The sequence below is a fragment of the Artemia franciscana genome, chromosome 7 (genome assembly GCF_032884065.1).
Source record: "Artemia franciscana chromosome 7, ASM3288406v1, whole genome shotgun sequence".
NCBI classification, from domain to species: domain Eukaryota; kingdom Metazoa; phylum Arthropoda; class Branchiopoda; order Anostraca; family Artemiidae; genus Artemia; species Artemia franciscana.
In genome coordinates, this window is record NC_088869.1 from 42,576,853 (window position 1) to 42,594,276 (window position 17,424).

General features: G+C 36.3%; 1 protein-coding gene across 4 annotated transcripts in view; it reads right to left on the bottom strand.

The window, feature by feature from the left end:
• Nucleotides 1-17,278, bottom strand: part of LOC136029327 (mitogen-activated protein kinase kinase kinase 11-like) — a 54,107-nt gene extending 36,829 nt beyond the window's left edge. For 2 of the 4 annotated variants that reach the window (XM_065707604.1, XM_065707601.1), the window contains exons 1-2: nt 17,210-17,276; nt 938-1,796 (exon numbers count right to left, since the gene is read on the bottom strand). In XM_065707604.1, the coding sequence (XP_065563676.1) occupies nt 938-1,760 (823 nt within the window). In that variant the 5' untranslated portion in view covers nt 1,761-1,796; nt 17,210-17,276. Of the gene's footprint in view, nt 1-937; nt 1,797-17,205 lie in introns of all 4 variants that reach the window. The other 2 variants (XM_065707603.1, XM_065707602.1) reach the window with 2 other exon arrangements.
• Between the last annotated feature and the right edge of the window lie 146 nt (nt 17,279-17,424).

Here is a 17,424-nt window from a genome sequence, read left to right on the forward strand (position 1 = left end):
TTACATTCAGATGCCTACTGGTAGAGAAATTTTACATAATTACTATAATTATAAAAACAAGAACAAAGACAAAATTTTCAAGCTAAATGTCTCATACATCTTCAATCCCAACTTCACCTACATAAAGTATGCCTCTTTTGAGTCATAGTATTCAGGGTTTATTTTGAGAATGATTCTTTAATGATTAAATGACAATATTAAATAGAGCTAGATTGCACAACTGGTCTGATATTATTATCTCAGCAATTCTGAGCCAGCTAATTATAAATCAGAGGCTAATACTACCAATAAAAATATTTAAAAAACGAAACTATTTAAGTACACATTTCACAGTTAGTAGATACAAAATCTATTTTTTAAAACTAAAAACAAGTGGATCAGAGTTTCTAAGAAAAATAGATATATTTCTGGAGTCGGTAAAGTGTTCAGAAGAATGGGTAAAATATATATAGGATATGCTTCAGTAAAAATTAGAAAAGACATTAGGAAAAACTCAGGAAAATCCACTACAAGAGACAAATTTAAGAAAAGTACCAACATTTCGACAGAAAACTGTGCAAAGCCATCTTTGGTATAAGACAAAACATTAAAAAAAAAAAAAAAAAAAAAAATGAGAGGACAGCACAAGTCACTTTTGTGTTCTGTTTCAGAGACTCTTTCAATTTTTAGGTCTAATGGTTTCTTTTTAGATCTTAGTTGCAAGGTTCTAATTTTTTAATCTCATTTATTTTAATATTTACTTTTGAAATTTCATTAACTGGTTTGGTTTTCATACACCATTTTACATGGGTTTTTTAGTTTTTTTTTTGCTTCACGATTTTTGTCTTTGCCAAAATTTTTGCACTTTTCTTGAATATTTCACTGGCTTGTCTTCTTTCTTTGTTTGTTCCAGCTGTCATTTCTAGTAAGTGCTGTCTTAGAGCTTATTTCAACTTACCATTTGAAGATTTCAAATCCCTGTGGATAAGCGAAATTGGTGCACCATTGTGTAGATAATGCATCCCTCGAGCAATTTGAACAGCCCAGTCAACCAGCACACTTGGTCTAATCTTCCTTCCAACCAATATCTTATTCAGAGGACCACCATGAGCATAATCCATAACTAAACACAAATTAGGAATTTCAATACATACTCCTTTTAGAGCAACAATATTCTCATGACTTAAAACCCAAAAAACTTTGGCTTCCTGTAAGACATTCTCAAGGGTTACATTTATATCTTCATCAGGATCTTGACGGGCTGCTTTTATTGCAACTACTTCATTGCGCCAGTAGCCACGATACACTTTACCAAAACCACCAACCCCAATAATATCTTCTAAAGCAAGCTCACTGAAATCAATCACATTTGGTTGGAGATCATCAACAACACGCTGAACAAGTGACCCAAGTTCTACAGTTGAAACAAAATTTGATGGAAATATCCCCACTTTGTCTCCCAGCTTTCCAGTCCACCATCCATCATCACCACTGATTTTCGCATCTTTTGAAAGCACTTCAATTACATCCCCACATTGAAGAGATAACTCATCGTCACCTTGAGCTTCATAATCATATAATACATTGCAAATACTATGTTTTCTTCTATGATTGTGGTCACTTGATTCACTGGAATCAGTAAAACTATTCAAAGAAGGTGTTCCTGAAGCTGGGTAACCAACAGAAGAGCTTCTTTGTCTTCCTGGAGATGGACTAGTAGTTCTATTTGAATAATAGAACTCTCTACTGGGTCGTCTTTCATTGTATTTGTTTTTATCCATCTCAAAATCATTATTGTGCTCTTAGATGCTCATTATCTAAAAAGAAAAAAAGATCATGTCTAATGTAATGATACCTTAATACAAACAATATGAAAAGAAGGGGTTTGATTGCTACTAATAACTTTTACAATAAACAAAACAAAGCAACCCAGTCACAATTCATATCAATAATAATAAAATAGAAGTACCATTTCTTTTCTTTTTTACAAACCAGACAAAATTACATTTAGAAGATCAGAGAACCCTATGCACTTTATACTAATTTATTACAGTCATATAAAACCTTCTTATGCTATGATGCAAGATAGTTACAACTAAACCTTTGGTGCCAAAGCTGCGTGAAGTGTTGCAGCAATTGTGACCTAGGGGTTATTTTAATCTTATGCTGAATTGATGTCCTTGCAAAATAATGATTGGAATATAGGCATTTCCTCTTTTTAAATTCTCTAACACATTCCCAGTTTTAAGAGGAATAAAGTCAAACAACTGCAAAATATCTACACAATGATGACCTAACATTACCCTTCAACAATCAGTCTTTGCTGATTGCTGAGAAAAATATATGTATATCTATATTTGTTGTTACTGTGACTGAGTGCCAAAAAAGCTAAACAGAGTTGATCAATGACAGAAACAGAGCTAAACAGAGTTGCTTCAAACTGATAGTTCTGCTGCTAAATTGTTTGCTACTATTGCTGCAATTCTCCTAGGTCTTGTATTTAATCTAGTCCCATGGTGATTTTGCAAAACTTTATTACCCTCATTAGCTATTGGTTCACTTTTAACGAGAATGTTATATATTCGGTCAATATTCAAATGACCTGTATGTCATTTATTGAAATGTTAGCAAGAATTTTTTTTACTATTTCAATTGCCTCCCTAGCCCACTATGTAAGCTCTATCCTTAGAAATGGACATGACATTGCTGAATTGTATGATGATTAGGGAGACAGAAAATATGTTCTGCTAAAGCTGAAATAAAAGTTTCAGGAGGCTAACTAAATTTTAGAGCTTTATCTATTGAGCTATGATGCTAAAAAATTGTTGGTGAATTTGTTCAATGTAAAGTTTGCCATACAAAGATGGAATACTGTGCACACCACTACCCAAATTGCCAAAAGTTAAATCCTCCCCAGAATTTAGGAAACTGCTAAATGGTCTAATTGATTGAAAGCATGTATCAATATTATAGTATTATATTTGCATAAAATCCATTTAGGCTTTTCATCTGAACCCAGGTAAATATAGTAAAGAAATATAACTTTTAGTCAAATTCAATCCAGAAGACTATGATTGGATTTGTTCTATATGAAATCATAGAACATGTTTCAACAAAAAATGTCACAGCTTTTACAACGGCCATGGTTGAAACCTCTTTTTACAAAAGGCAGCCAATATTGCAATAATATCTATGATTTTAGCATGATATGGTTTTACTTAGTGCCCATAAGAAGAGTACCATGATATTTTTTCCTTTTGAAGTATTTGCATGTTTCCAAAATGTGTTTAAGTTTAAGGAATTTACTCATTACTTATGCTACCAATCAGTATCCCAGTATCCAACTCTTGTTTATTGTCCTTTTTGTTCATTGCAAAGTTAATTTATCAGAATTACTGTTGTTATTCTTTAATGTGGAGTGTCAATGGGGTTATAACATCTATGGCTTTGTTGCTCAGAATCACAAGTCTTATCTCTACCTTTGTAATACTGTTGTGTTTTTAATGGCTATCAGACTGTTATATTTATGTTTTATTCGGGTTTTTTTTTTTTGGGGGGGGGGGGTTAAAATAAACACACAAAAATGAAATTAGTATATCCAGAACACCTGGGTTGCAGACAGCCCTACAGCATTGTCTCTCTAAAGGCGAAAATAAGATGTGGTACCATAACATAGTTTAAAAGTAGGATGCCTTGTTAATAAATTATTCTTTTGTCTTGGATCAAATCCCCTTCCCCTCCTCTTTACAAGAAACAAAATCAAACTGAAGATTCAGTTCCAGTTCCTAAATTATAGAGAAGTATAAAGATTATCATCAAGTCCTTTCACCTCTTTGACTCCTTCATCAGAACAAGAGCTAAGAGCTCATATGGCACTTGTGAAGAGGCAAGAAGACCTAAGAGCCAAGAGATCATATGGTATGAGCTCTAACAAAATTCTATGAATAAATAGATTGATTTAAAAGGAAAATAAGAGGCTTAATGCTGGTCAGGTTTTAAATAAGAGCTCTGCGTCATGATGTCCTTCTAAATATCAAAATTCATTAAGATCCGATCACCCATTTGTATATTATAAATACCTAATTTTTTCTAATTTTTCCTGTCCCTTTAACCCCCCAGATGGTCGAATCTGGAAAAACGACTTTATCAAGTCAATTTGTGCAGCTCCCTGACACGCCTACCAATTTTCAATGTCCTAGCACGTCCAGAAGCACCAAACTCGCCAAATCACTGAACCCTCCCCCCAAATCCCCCAAAGAGAGCGAATTCAGTACGGTTGCGTCAATCACATATCAAAGACATTTGCTTATTCTATCCACCAAGCTTCATCCCGGTTCCTCCACTCCAAGTGTTTTCCAAGATTTCCCCTCCAACTCCCTCCAATGCAAAAAGATCTGGTCGGGATTTGAAATAAGAGCTCTGACACATGAATTCCTTCTAAATATCAAATTTCATTGTGATTCGATCACCTATTTGTAACATACAAATACCCCAATTTTCACGTTTTCCAAGAATTCCGGTCCCCCCAACTCCCCCAATGTCACAGGATCTGGTCGGAATTTAAAATTAGAGCTTTAAAACGCAAGACCCATCTAAATATCAAATTTCATTAAGATCTGGTCACCCTTTCGTAAGTTACAAATACCTCAATTTTCAAAATCACCCCCCCCCAACTCCACCAAAGAGAGCGGATCCGGTCCGATTATGTTTTTCAGTGTCTTAGACACGTTTTTATTCTTTCCATCCAGTTTCATCCTGATCCCACCGCTTTAAGTATTTTCTAAGATTTCCAGTTCCCCTCAACTGCCCCGCCCAATTACGCTGGATCCGGTTTAGATTTAAAATAAGAGATCTGAGTCACGAGGTCCTTCTAAATATGAAGTTTCATGAAGATCCGATCACTCCTTTGTAAGTTAAAAATACGTCATTTTTTCTAATTTTTCAGAATTAACCCTCCCCCCTCCCAATAGAGCGGATCCGTTCCAATTATGTAAATCACGTATCTAAGACTTCTGCTTATTTTTCCCACTAAGTTTCATCCCGATCCCTCCAATCTAAGCGTTTTCCATGATTTTAGGTTCCTCCACCCCAAACTCCCCCCAAAGTCACTAGATCCGGTCGGGACTTAAAATAAGAGCTTTGAGACACGATATCCTTCTAAATATCAAATTTCATTGAGATCCGATCACCTGTTTGTAAGTTAAAAATACCTCATTTTTTCTAATTTTCAGAATTACCCCCCCCCCCCAACTACCCCAAAGAGACCGGATCCGTTTCGGTTATGCCAATCATTTATCTAGGACTTGTTCTTATTTTTCCCACCAAGTTTCATCCCAATCCATCCATTCTAAGTGTTTTCCAAGATTTTAGGTTTCCCCCTCCCCCCCCCCCCAATGTCACCAGATCCGGTCGGGATTTAAAATGACAGCTCTGAGACACGATATCTTTCCAAACATCAAATTTCACTGAGATCTGATCAACCGTTCGTAAGTTAAAAATACTTCAATTTCTCTATTTTTTCTCTGAATTAACAGGCCCCCCACCCCCCCCCCCCCCAGATGGTCAAATCGGGAAAACAACTGTTTCTAATTTAATCTGGTCCGGTCCCTGATACGCCTGCCAAATTTCATCGTCCTAGCTTACCTGGAAATGCCTAAAGTAGCAAAACTGGGACCAAAAGACCAACAGAATTTGCAATTGCTATATGTCACTTGGTTAATACCAAGTGCCATAAAAACTAGCCACTGGAAGCACTATTATCCTCTAGTCAGCAAAAAATGAGTGCACACTATTATATTCAATAATAGAATATTATGGATTGTGGAAAGTGCAGGTACCTGAGCTGCTTGTCCCCAACAGTTTAAGGCCACTAGGCCAGCCAGTACTAATACGGCTCTTCCTACTCACTCATGCTCTCTTCTGCACAAACAAAATCTGTAAATAAATCATCTCCTTTTCAGTCAACTTCTTCAGGCTTTAATAATCACTAAACAATTTGTCTCTTCCTTAAGATATCAATAGATGCCTTAAATATCTTATGACCAATGTGCCAAGGCAGCTTAGAATTCAGGATAGATGTACAAGTATTTGGAATCTTAGCCAAGGAGCAGAAATGCTTTAGAGAAATAGTCTCCTTGCTCAGAGCCTGACAATCAAATAATACATGCTGAATTGTTTCATCTGTTGAAAAGCAGACATGGCATAAAGGGGAATAATGTAGTTTCCAATTGAATAACAAGCTATTTAGAAGAAAAGCACCTGATTTCAGCTGGTAACATAGCACGGTATTTAGTCAAGAATGAAATGAGGATAAAATTAATTTACTGTCCCTAACAATAGATCTTTGCCTGATAAAATCTCGTGAATTGAGGTCAGAAGAAGGACTAGGGATTAACATAGAAGCCTTTGCAGCTAGAGAATTAGCCATATGGTTATATTTAATGCCTTTATGACTTGGAACACGTTAGAAATAAATCTGAGTGCCTTTAGTCTTAATATTAAGAAGCTGTCCTCTAATATTACATAAATCCTTGTCCTTAGCAACTCTATTAATATCTTGAAGCAATAGTAATGCTGATTTGGAGTCAGAGAGACAGAGTATATTTTCAGATTCTATGTTATAATTTATAAGTGCATCCAGGGTCAGGTGAATGGCACATAATTCAGCAGACAAAATAGAAGATCCCAATGGGAGAGGAGAATAGATGTTCAAGTTCAAGGATGGAATACATGCTCCTGTTTCAGCTCTCTCACTCTGGACAGATCCATTTGTTTGTATTTTTCTATAATTAGGGTACATCTTTGAGATCTGTTCAGCCAAAATAGTCTGGATCTCATAATTACGAATGAGATTTTTATTAATTGAGATAAGTTCTACTTGACACCCTGGTGGACCCATTTCCCACAAAGGGGACTCAGTAAAGGGATATGCATAAGGAGAGTATTGATTCCAATTTAGGACTTCCAGTTGAAATTGATTCCATGATGAACCGGCATTGGGACAAGCTGACTTTCCAGCAAAGGTATGTGCATATAAAGCATGGTTGGTTCCATAAGTCCAGATTTGTAAGAAATATTTAATCATTAGACCAGATGCTCTTTCACTTAGGGACACCAATCCAGACAATATTTTTAACTTGGACAGAGGAATATGCTTATGTACACCCAAAGCTATATGAATAGCAGAATTTTGTAAAGATTCAAGGATTTTAAATGAGGATGGGGGACAAGTTGAGAAAAAATTGGATCCCAAATTCTAGATTAGAACAAATGTATAATTTGTAAAAATCCAATATAAGTTTAGGATGACATTCCCCCTTACTTCCATTAAGTCTCTTTAAATTCATGCCACTGCATTTTAGAATCTATCCACAAATCAAGTAACTTCACTGAATTGCAGTATGGGATCTCCCTTAAGAAAATTATGAGTGGATTAGGAGGATCTGCAGTACCATTAGTAAATATATAGGGGCTTTAGTTTTACTGATTGAGGTTGGGAAGCCAAAAGCTAAAGAGAATCTCCGGACTAATCTTATATCCTGTTGAATAAGACCTTGAAGAATGCCAATATCCCTTCCAGACTTCCAAATAATCAAGTTATCTGCATAAAGGCCAAATGATGCATAAGATACTTGAAATTCAAAGACATACAAGTTGAATAGAAGAGGACTCAATATTGCACCTTGAGGAAGACCTCTCCTAGTGGGACATAAATCACCTTTAGACTGATTTAATGAACATAAAAACATCTATCAGTTAGATAGGACTTTATGAAAATTATGAAAGAGTAAGGGAACTCAAGATTAATTAGATGTTCCAGTAATTTACTGGGAACTACATTGCCATAGGCATCTGACTAGTCAAACAGAATAGCCATTGTGACTTATCTTATTTTAAGAGAGTTACAAACATCAATTTCTAGGTGGGTAATGTTGTCTAAAGACCTATGTCCTTTTCTGAAACCTGTTTGTTCACTAGGAAACAGATTATTAACTTCAGCAAACCACTCAATTCTTGACAGGATAAGCCTTTCCAGAACTTTACTGAAGGAAGGTAAAACCAATATAGGATGGTAAGACATGGGATCACTAGATGAGTAAAAGCGTTTTAAAGCTGGAAATACATGAGCAATCTTCCAAGCATCTGGGAACTTTTGGCTTGACCAAATAAGATTATAAAGACTTTTGTTTCTTTAGACTCCATCAGTGTTGTATTTTTAATTTATGATGGGCAATAAATGGACAGGCTACATAAATACACAAATACTAGTTAGCTAATTCTATAAAGTAAATACAGTTCTCTTATTAGCTGACTAGTTGGCTATTTCAGGCTGAAACATAAATAAATATATATATATATATATATATATATATATATATATATATATATATATATATATATATATATATATATATATATATATATATATATATATATATATATATATATATATAGATCAGATCTAATAGCCAACTGGTTGACTAATCTAAACATGTGTATATATCTGCAACTTTAATAGCAAGATAGTTAGTTAATTCTACTGTGTATTGGAAACTTTATTGATAGCTGACTAGTTGTCTATTTTAAACTAAAGCTTATGTATACCTGGGATATTAATAGCCAACTAGTTAGCTAATTCTATAAAGTAAATACAGCTCTCTTATTAGCTGACTAGTTGGCTAATTCAGACTGAATTCAGGTTGTCTAATCTAAACATGTGTATTTAGCTGAGACTTCAATAGCAAACTAATTAGCTAATTATACTGTGAATTAGAAACTTTATTGATAGCTGACTAGTTGGAATATTAATAGCAATTAGTTAGCTAATTCTACAAGTGTATTAAAAACGCTATTTGTAGCTGACTAGTTGGCTATTTTAAACTAAAGTCTATGATTTTTCAACAATTGAAACAAAGCTTCAAGATAAATTTGAAAAAAACGGCTGAAACTGATAAGTGATTGATTAACAGAGCAAGAAGAAGTTTCTGTCAAATGTTCTGTTGAGGATGTAGAGAAGCACACTACTGCACTGCATTGCTCAAAGTCAATTTTCATAACCTTAGCAAAAAGTTGAAAGATGAAATAAATAGCAAAGAAACAGCCAATAATATACTGGAAGATTTGGTCATGAAGCAGAAAAATGTAGTTGTATTCAGATTTCAAGAAGATCTAAACTGTACTACTAAGAAGAGTCAAAATGAGGTTGATTTGAAGCTCCTGAATGAAGTAATTTTGCAGAACCCCCAGTCAGATGCTTCTTTTCAGTTTGTTTAGGAAGATTGAATGACAGAAAATATCATAAGATCAAACTCTTTTTCTGTAGCCCCATAAAACATGATGCTGCTTCCTTGTTCTTGAGTGGCAATCTAAATACCAAAAAAATTTTATACCCAACTTTTAATTTTTGTCACAATCACACAAAACTGGAGCTTACTAAAAAAAAGGTATAATGCTCTAAAAGAGGAGCTTAACCAAAAAGTGGCAGCAGGAGAATAAGATTGGAAAATTAGAGAAGGAAAGTTCGTTGGTCTGAAGGTATTGGGTACTCACCCCCTAATAACCCCTCCTACACAACCATCCAAACCCTTGCTGACAACTTCCTAACTCAGATAATAATGCAACCCACTAGATTTAGACATTCACAACAACCATCATTACTTGACCTCCTTATTACAAATGACCCTGAGAGGATTACTTCCACGTGTTACCTCCCAGCTATTGGTGCAAGTGACCACATATGTATAATGAATGACATTAATATTAACCATAGTCGTGATGGTAAACTTAAGAGAACTTTTACCAATTATGCTTTAATCCATGAAGAACTAGCTAATATAAATTGGGATGAGGGATTATCAGATGAGACAGACATTGAATCTAGTTGGAATAGTTTTAAGTCTACTTTACTAGGTGCATGTAGGAAGCATACAAAGGTTTATTGGTCAGATAAACCAAAGACTCTTCCATACCTTCCCAGGAATATTAAGAAAATTATCAGAAAGAAAAATAGAGCATGGAATAAATACCTAAAATGCAAGTGTGACAACCATCACAACAAATTCGCCATGCTCCAAAACAAGCTGAGAAACATGACAAGAAAAGTTATCCAAGACCATGAAGAATCTATTGCAAATGAGCCAAAGAAAAACCCAAAAAAGTTCTGGCGCTATGTTACAGCTAACAACCCTTCCCGTCGACGCACCAACAGGCTAAAAAAAATCAGATGGCTCCAGTACTACTGACCCGAAAGAAATCGCTGATTGCATGAATGCCAGCTTTTGCACAAACTTCACCTCTAAGCCACCTGACATTACACTCCCAACCATACCTCCTGTAACAGTACACAACCCAATGTCCCCTGTAATCATTACTCAAGAAGATGTATTTAAAATACTAAGAAGTTTAAACTCCAACAAAGCTGCTGGACCTGATAATCTCCACCCTCGGCTTTTGATAGAATCTGCTGCTCACATTTCCCTCCCCCTTTCCAGAATATTCAACATGTCCCTGGCCAAAAAGTCAGTACCAAATGATTGGAGAACAGCAAATATTATACCAATTTTTAAGAAAGGTGACAAGGATAACCCAGGAAATTATCGACCAATAAGCCTAACCTCAGCCATTTGCAAGATCATGGAAGGTATCATTAACCATGCTCTTATAAATTATTTAGAAGAAAATACACTTATTAGCGATAGACAACATGGATTTCGCAGGGGCAGGTCAATCGACACCAACTTTATTCAGTCATATGATCATGCAACTAAAATTTTGGATATGGGTAAACCGGTAGACATTATCTTACTCGACCAAGCCAAAGCCTTTGACAAAGTTGAACACTCATACCTGTTGCTGAAGCTTAGAGCTTATCAGGTGCATGAGGATGTGATTGATTGGATTGGAGCATTCCTAACTGGCAGATCTCAACGTGTCATGATCTACACTGATAATGGCGATCCAGTTTTCTCCTCCACTTCCCCGGTTATAAGCGGCGTCCCACAGGGAACCATCCTTGGGCCAACGTTGTTCAGCATATACATTAACGACTGTACAACTTATCTATGCAACCTTTTAACATTATATGCTGACGACTGTAAGCTCATTGGGCCTGCTGAAACTGAAGAAGAAAGAGCCTGCATTCAGCTGGACCTTGACAGGCTATCCTCTTGGTCATCAACTTGGGCCCTACAATTCAATGCAACAAAATGCAAGGTACTGCACTTAGGGCACAATAACCCCCACCATCCCTACCATATAGGGTGTGATCAGTTGGAAGCAGTTGCCGAGGAAAGAGACTTAGGCGTCATTGTGGACAAAGATTTAAAATTCCACAGCCACACTCAGGCTCAGGTTGCAAAAGCTAATCGAGCTCTCGGACTCATTAAGCGCTCTTTTGTAACCAGAAAGTCATGTGTGGTTATAAAACTTTATAAATCCCTTGTCTGTCCCCACCTTGAGTTTGGCTTGACTTTGGCCTTTCCCCAAAATAAAATGGACACAAGAGCCCTTGAAAGTGTCCAAAGGAGAGCAACCAAACTGGTCCGTGGCTTAAATAATGTCCCTTACCAGGATCGCCTAGGATCTCTGAGACTTCCAACCCTCACCTATCGAAGATATAGAGGAGATGTGATCATGGCACGCAAAATTTTCAAATCCGGTCACCTGAACCAGATCTTCACCCCCTCTTTGGCTAACAATTCAAGAGGTCACAGTCTTAAGCTTCACCTGCCTGGATGTCGGAGAAGGGAACGACGTGGTTTCTTTTCCATTCGGGTGGTCCCCCTCTGGAATAGCCTATCCGAGTCTACCATCCAAGCTGAGACACCCCACTCCTTCAAGGCTGGAGTCGACAGGGACTGGGAGAGGGCCGAGTGGAGGCTGGACTGGGAAGCTAAGCCAACATAATTACATCACTCACCACCAGCGAGAACTACAGGAGGATCTACCACCTTATCTCGCTGGCAAATGCGATTTAAGGTAATTTAAGGTTTAAGGTAAAGGGTGGTCTAGAACTTGTAAAAAGCAACTCTTTTAGAGTTGAAAGTAGCTTGCAAATCCCAGGGGAAGCAGTTATGGAACAATCATTTCCTTGTGCTCACCAATACAGATACTTTATTGAGTAAAGTTGCAGAATTCCAGTCATTGATGTCAGAGCATAAGCCTCATGTTGCTGCTGTTACCAAATCTTTGCCTAAGAATTATGCATAGCCAGAAGCATATTTTGAAAAGGTTGAAGGTTCTACTTTATTAGTGAATACTAACTATAAATGTGGAACTTTTGTTTATGTTCATTTGCTGCTTAAGTACACATAAGTAAATGATCCTTTAGCTCTGAGTACTAATGAATGTCTAGTGATTGATGTAAAATTGTATAGGTCTACAAATAGTATTAAAATTGTTGCAGCATATAGAAGTCTGTAGCCCATTGATTGGAAAACTCAAACAACCTCCCTTTCTGATCAATCTTTTGAGCATCATTTCCTTCAAAAATGCAGGACACATACCTATGCCAACACATTCATGAGCCTACATGATTTTGGGATGATTTGACTCCTTCAGTCCCTGACTTGGTAATAACAATCTCCTGATGATGTTACAAATATTGAATTCCTACCTCCATTAGGAAGAAGCGATCAAACCATTCTTAAAGTGTTGTTAAACACTTCTCACAATCTCCATCCTCAACTTAATTCACTGACCCAGAAACATAGACAATGGTAATGAAAAGCTGAACGTTTTAACAAACTTTTTTCATCTGCTTTTACATGACACCACTGTGAAACTTCTACTGATCCCACTTTTCAACCAATTTCACAATAGATTTTGGTAATTCTGATTTTAATTATCAACAGGTTTTTGAGGCCTTGAAGCATCTTGACACAGCCAAATCACCAGACATTCATGGATTTTTGAACCAATGATATTGGCATATAGTATTTTTGTGCCATTTTTATACTGGGGTTGGATTATTGCTTTTTTTCCATGCTAGAGGGCAAATACCAGGCACCGATTATACAAATATGGCAATGGTTCAGTGAGTACTATTGCAAACATGTCCTGGATACATTATTGATATAACCAGACCAGATCTGCTCTATTTGGGGGAGTTGGGGGGGGGGGAAGTTTACTAGTTTAGGCACTTCTGGATAAGCTAGGACAGTGAAAGTTAGCAGGCATATCAGGGACCAGACTAGACTAAATTAGAAATAGTCTTTTCCTTGATTCAACTATCTGAGGGGGGGGGGGCAAGCAAACAAGATATTTGAGAAGAGTTTTATTTGTTGATAAGACAAATGATTGTTCTTCTTAAGTATGGCTTGTGGTCTTTGGGTATGATTCATGCTTAGGGTACAAGAGGTCTCAGTTTCAAATCAAAAACCACCCCAATTTTTACTTGGAGTAGATCCAAAACTAGATACTTGATCAACATAGCAATTGCTGAAAGTTGGCAGGCACATCAGAGACCCAACCTGATTAAATTAGAAATAGTCACTTCCCCAATTTGACCATCAGGGGGGAGTGGAAGGATGGTTAGTTCAGAAAAATTAAAAAAATAAGGTATTTTTAACTCAAGAAGGGGTTATCAGATCTGAATGAAAGTTGATATTTAGAAGGATCTCATGTCTCAGAGCTCATATTTTAAATCTCAACCAGATCCAGTGACATTGGGGGAGGGGGTGGAGGGAGAAGCTGGAAATCTTGGAAAACACTTGGAGTGGAGAGATCATAATGAAACTTAGTGGGAAGAAGCTCTTGGCTCTTCTGACCTCATCAGTGTCATATGAGCTCTTTGCTCTTGTTTATTATATTATGTGTGACAAACAATATAAGCTTACTGTATTTTGGTATTAATAAATAACAAATAAATAAATATACATGGGGCATTAATAGCCAACTAGTTAGCTGAATCTATAAAGTAGGCTAAACACAGTTTTTATTAGCTGACTAGTTGGCTAATTCAGGCTGAAATGTATAATATAGGTGAGATCTGATAGTCAAATGGTTGGCTAATCTTATCATGTGCATATAGCTGAGACTTCAATAGCAAACTAATTACCTAATTCTACTGTGTATTGGAACCTTTATTGATTGCTCACTAGTTGGCTACTTTAAAATAAAGCTTATAATATACCTGTGACATTAATATCCAACTAGTTAGATAATTCTACAAGTGTATTAGAAACTTTATTGATAGCTGACTAGTTGGCTATTTTAAAATAAAGTACATGTATGCCTGGTATATTAATAGCCAACCAGTTAGCTAATTTAATTGTGTATATACCATTCTAATATTAGCTTACTAGTTGGCTAATTAAGGCAGAAATGTATATATAGGTGAGATCTAATAGCCAACTGCTTGGCCAATTCAAAAATTCCAGTTATATACACTGTCATTTATAATAGCCATCTAGTTGGCAAGACATTTTATCTATATATAATGTTTGGCTAAGGGTTTTTCTCTATATATAAACTGTACTATTTTCTATTAGCCATCTGGTGGTAGGCTATCCTCTCAATCTCAACTTATGAGATTTCAAAATCTGCAAAAATATTTACTAAATTTAGAAGAAAAAAAACATTGCTAGGGCTTAAATTTCTACTCAACTAACAGGAATTATATTTTCAAAACTAAAACCAGAACTGAAAACTGAAAACTAGGGTATAATATTGCTTTGTCAAAATATCCCTCAAAAGAAGTTTTGAACATTTTGAGGTCAATAATATCCTTTCCACATCACAACATGGTTTCAGATCTGGTAGATCTGTGGACACTAACCTTATCCAAACATATGAGTTAGTGACTACACTGCTTGATGAGGGTTTTCCTGTTGACATGATTCTTCTTGATCTGTCCAAAGCATTTGACAAAGTTTGTCATAAATTCCTCATAATCAAATTGAGGGCTGCAGGTGTCAACGAAGGTGTTGTACAGTGGATTATGGGCTTCCTTTCTGAAAGATCACAGAGTGTCAGAGTTTTTGATTTGCAAGGAACTCCTCATTTCTCTTCTCCCACAACAGTATTTAGTGGCATGCCCCAGGGCACTATTCTTGGACCAACACTTTTCAACTTCTATATTAATGAATTACCCACCCTTCTTTCAAATCTTATTACCCTTTACGCTGATGACTCAAGACTAGTTGGAAAAGCGGCTACTCCCTCTGACCAGCAATCAATTCAAACAGATCTTGATAGTCTAGAAAGATGGGCTAACATGTGGCTTCTGACTTTCAATGTTGACAAATGCCATGTAATTCATTTTGGCAAAAATAACAAGCATCATAAGTATTTCCTTCAAGACAACTTCCTTTCTGCTGTTTCCGATGAAAGAGATCTTGGGGTTATTGTAGATCACCAATTAAAGTTTAGCAGCCATGCTAAGTCTGTTTCATCTTCTGCAAATAAAACCCTTGGTATCATAAAAACAACCATCTCCAGCCAACACCCTAGAGTTCTTATGAAGTTATATAAGGTGCTTGTACGTCCACGTCTGGAGGTTGGAATGTCATTGGCAGCCCCTTTCTTCAAAAAAGATAGGAAGTTGCTTGAGGATGTCCAGTGTTGTGCCACTAACATGGTTACCAACATGAATAAATTTCCATACGAAGAAAGACTATGTCATTTGAAGCTACCAATGCTGACATACTGACGGAAAAGAGGTGACATTATTTTAACCAAAAAAATCCTCTCTAAAAATACCCTTCCCGGTCTCTTTGCACAGCCCTTGCATTCTGGTACTAGAGGACATTCTTTGAAGCTATCCATGCAGTGTTCCATGAGTAGACATAGAAGCCACTTCTTCAGCCAAAGAATCATCAATATATGGAACCAGCTCTCTGAAGAAACAGTTTCTGCTACTTCAATTGACATGTTCAAGTCCCACCTTGATAGGGAATGGCTCTGCCAGGAGTTCCTTTACAATTGGGAAGCTGCAGAGTCTTCCACAAGAGTCTAATCTAACAGCCACAATCTACACCAAATGAATTCTTTTTTTTCTCATGGAGCATCACAAGGATGGATAATCCTTATATTGCTCCAAGCTGTGATTTAAGGTAAGGTTTTAAGGTAATTTAAGGTAGTAGCCAAGCAGCACCTTCCAAGAGTAGAAATAACATGGTTGACCAACATGTTCCATGATTCAATAAACAAATTTAGCTCTAATAGATCCTTGTATAGCTAATTTTTCTGGAAAACCCTTTATTAATATAACTTTCATGACTTATGTTGCATGGATGAATAATAGCTGAATAAAAAAAATGGTAAACTTCTAGTTGAGTGACTTCCTCTAAAAGGGGTTAGGTTAGGAAAATGAAATTTTCAGGGATGGGTCTACAGGCTAAAGTATATCCTGGGAAGATATTTTAAAATACCCACCTCCACTCCTTCTCCCTCTAGAGAGCCCTAAAATTTGCCTACAAGACAGATCTATACCTGTTGAAATTTTGACAGAACAACATTTTATCTTAATTTTCAGTTACCAGTTGCTTTTTCTCTGCCTGTAGTTCTGAAAATGCAATTCCTGTTATTTGAGTAGAATTCTGAGCCATATCAATGGTTTGTTTTTCAAAATTTAGGAAATGTATTTGCATATCTTTAAAACCTTATAAACTGGGATTGGGCAAAGTTGTGAAGATGAGGAACAATTTTGTTGTAGCCTAGGCTAGGCTACTTGATTCAATCAGAAGATTTACTTTGCAAGATTTCACTTTTATAATACATATTTGAAGGTCATCACAGGTCAGGGCCATTTAGAGGGAGAAGGAGTAGAGGTAGGTACTTCAAAATACCTTCCCAGGACATACTTTAGCCTGTAGACCCATCACTGAAAGTTTCATTTTCCTAACCTAACCCCTTTCTGAGATAGCAAGAAGTCAATCAACTAGAATTTTACCAAAAAAATCACCACAGGATAATTATCAATGCTTTTAACATCTGAAAGATGTTAATCAAATCTAGTATAGCCTATCCCTCCTGAATCACACACATTGTAGGCTAAAACTACTTAACATATGCTAAATTTGAAACAAAAGACCAATTTAGATACCTGTCTTTCTCTAGATATCTTGCCCAATTTCAAATAGGCTAGATCCAAGGACAGACCTAAGCTAGCCTATGTCATAAATTGAAATATTAACTTTTTCACAGGGGGTTACCCCCTCCCCCTGGTTCGTCTTTTGATTGTAGCCAAATAATGACAATAACAAACAGAAACTTTAGGTAGGCTACCTACTCAATAGAGAGGGGTTTTTTGACGTATTCTTTAACATTGGTTCATTTTGATTGCTGATGTTGTAGCTATAAAACGTAGTCGTTAGCAGTTGTGAAAGAAATCACTAGTCATGAGCGCTGAATACGAGCCTACGGAAACAGCAAATAGATATTCTGTTATATTAAATAGTCTAGATGAGTGAATTGTATTTAGTTTAGTCATTTCTAAACTAAATT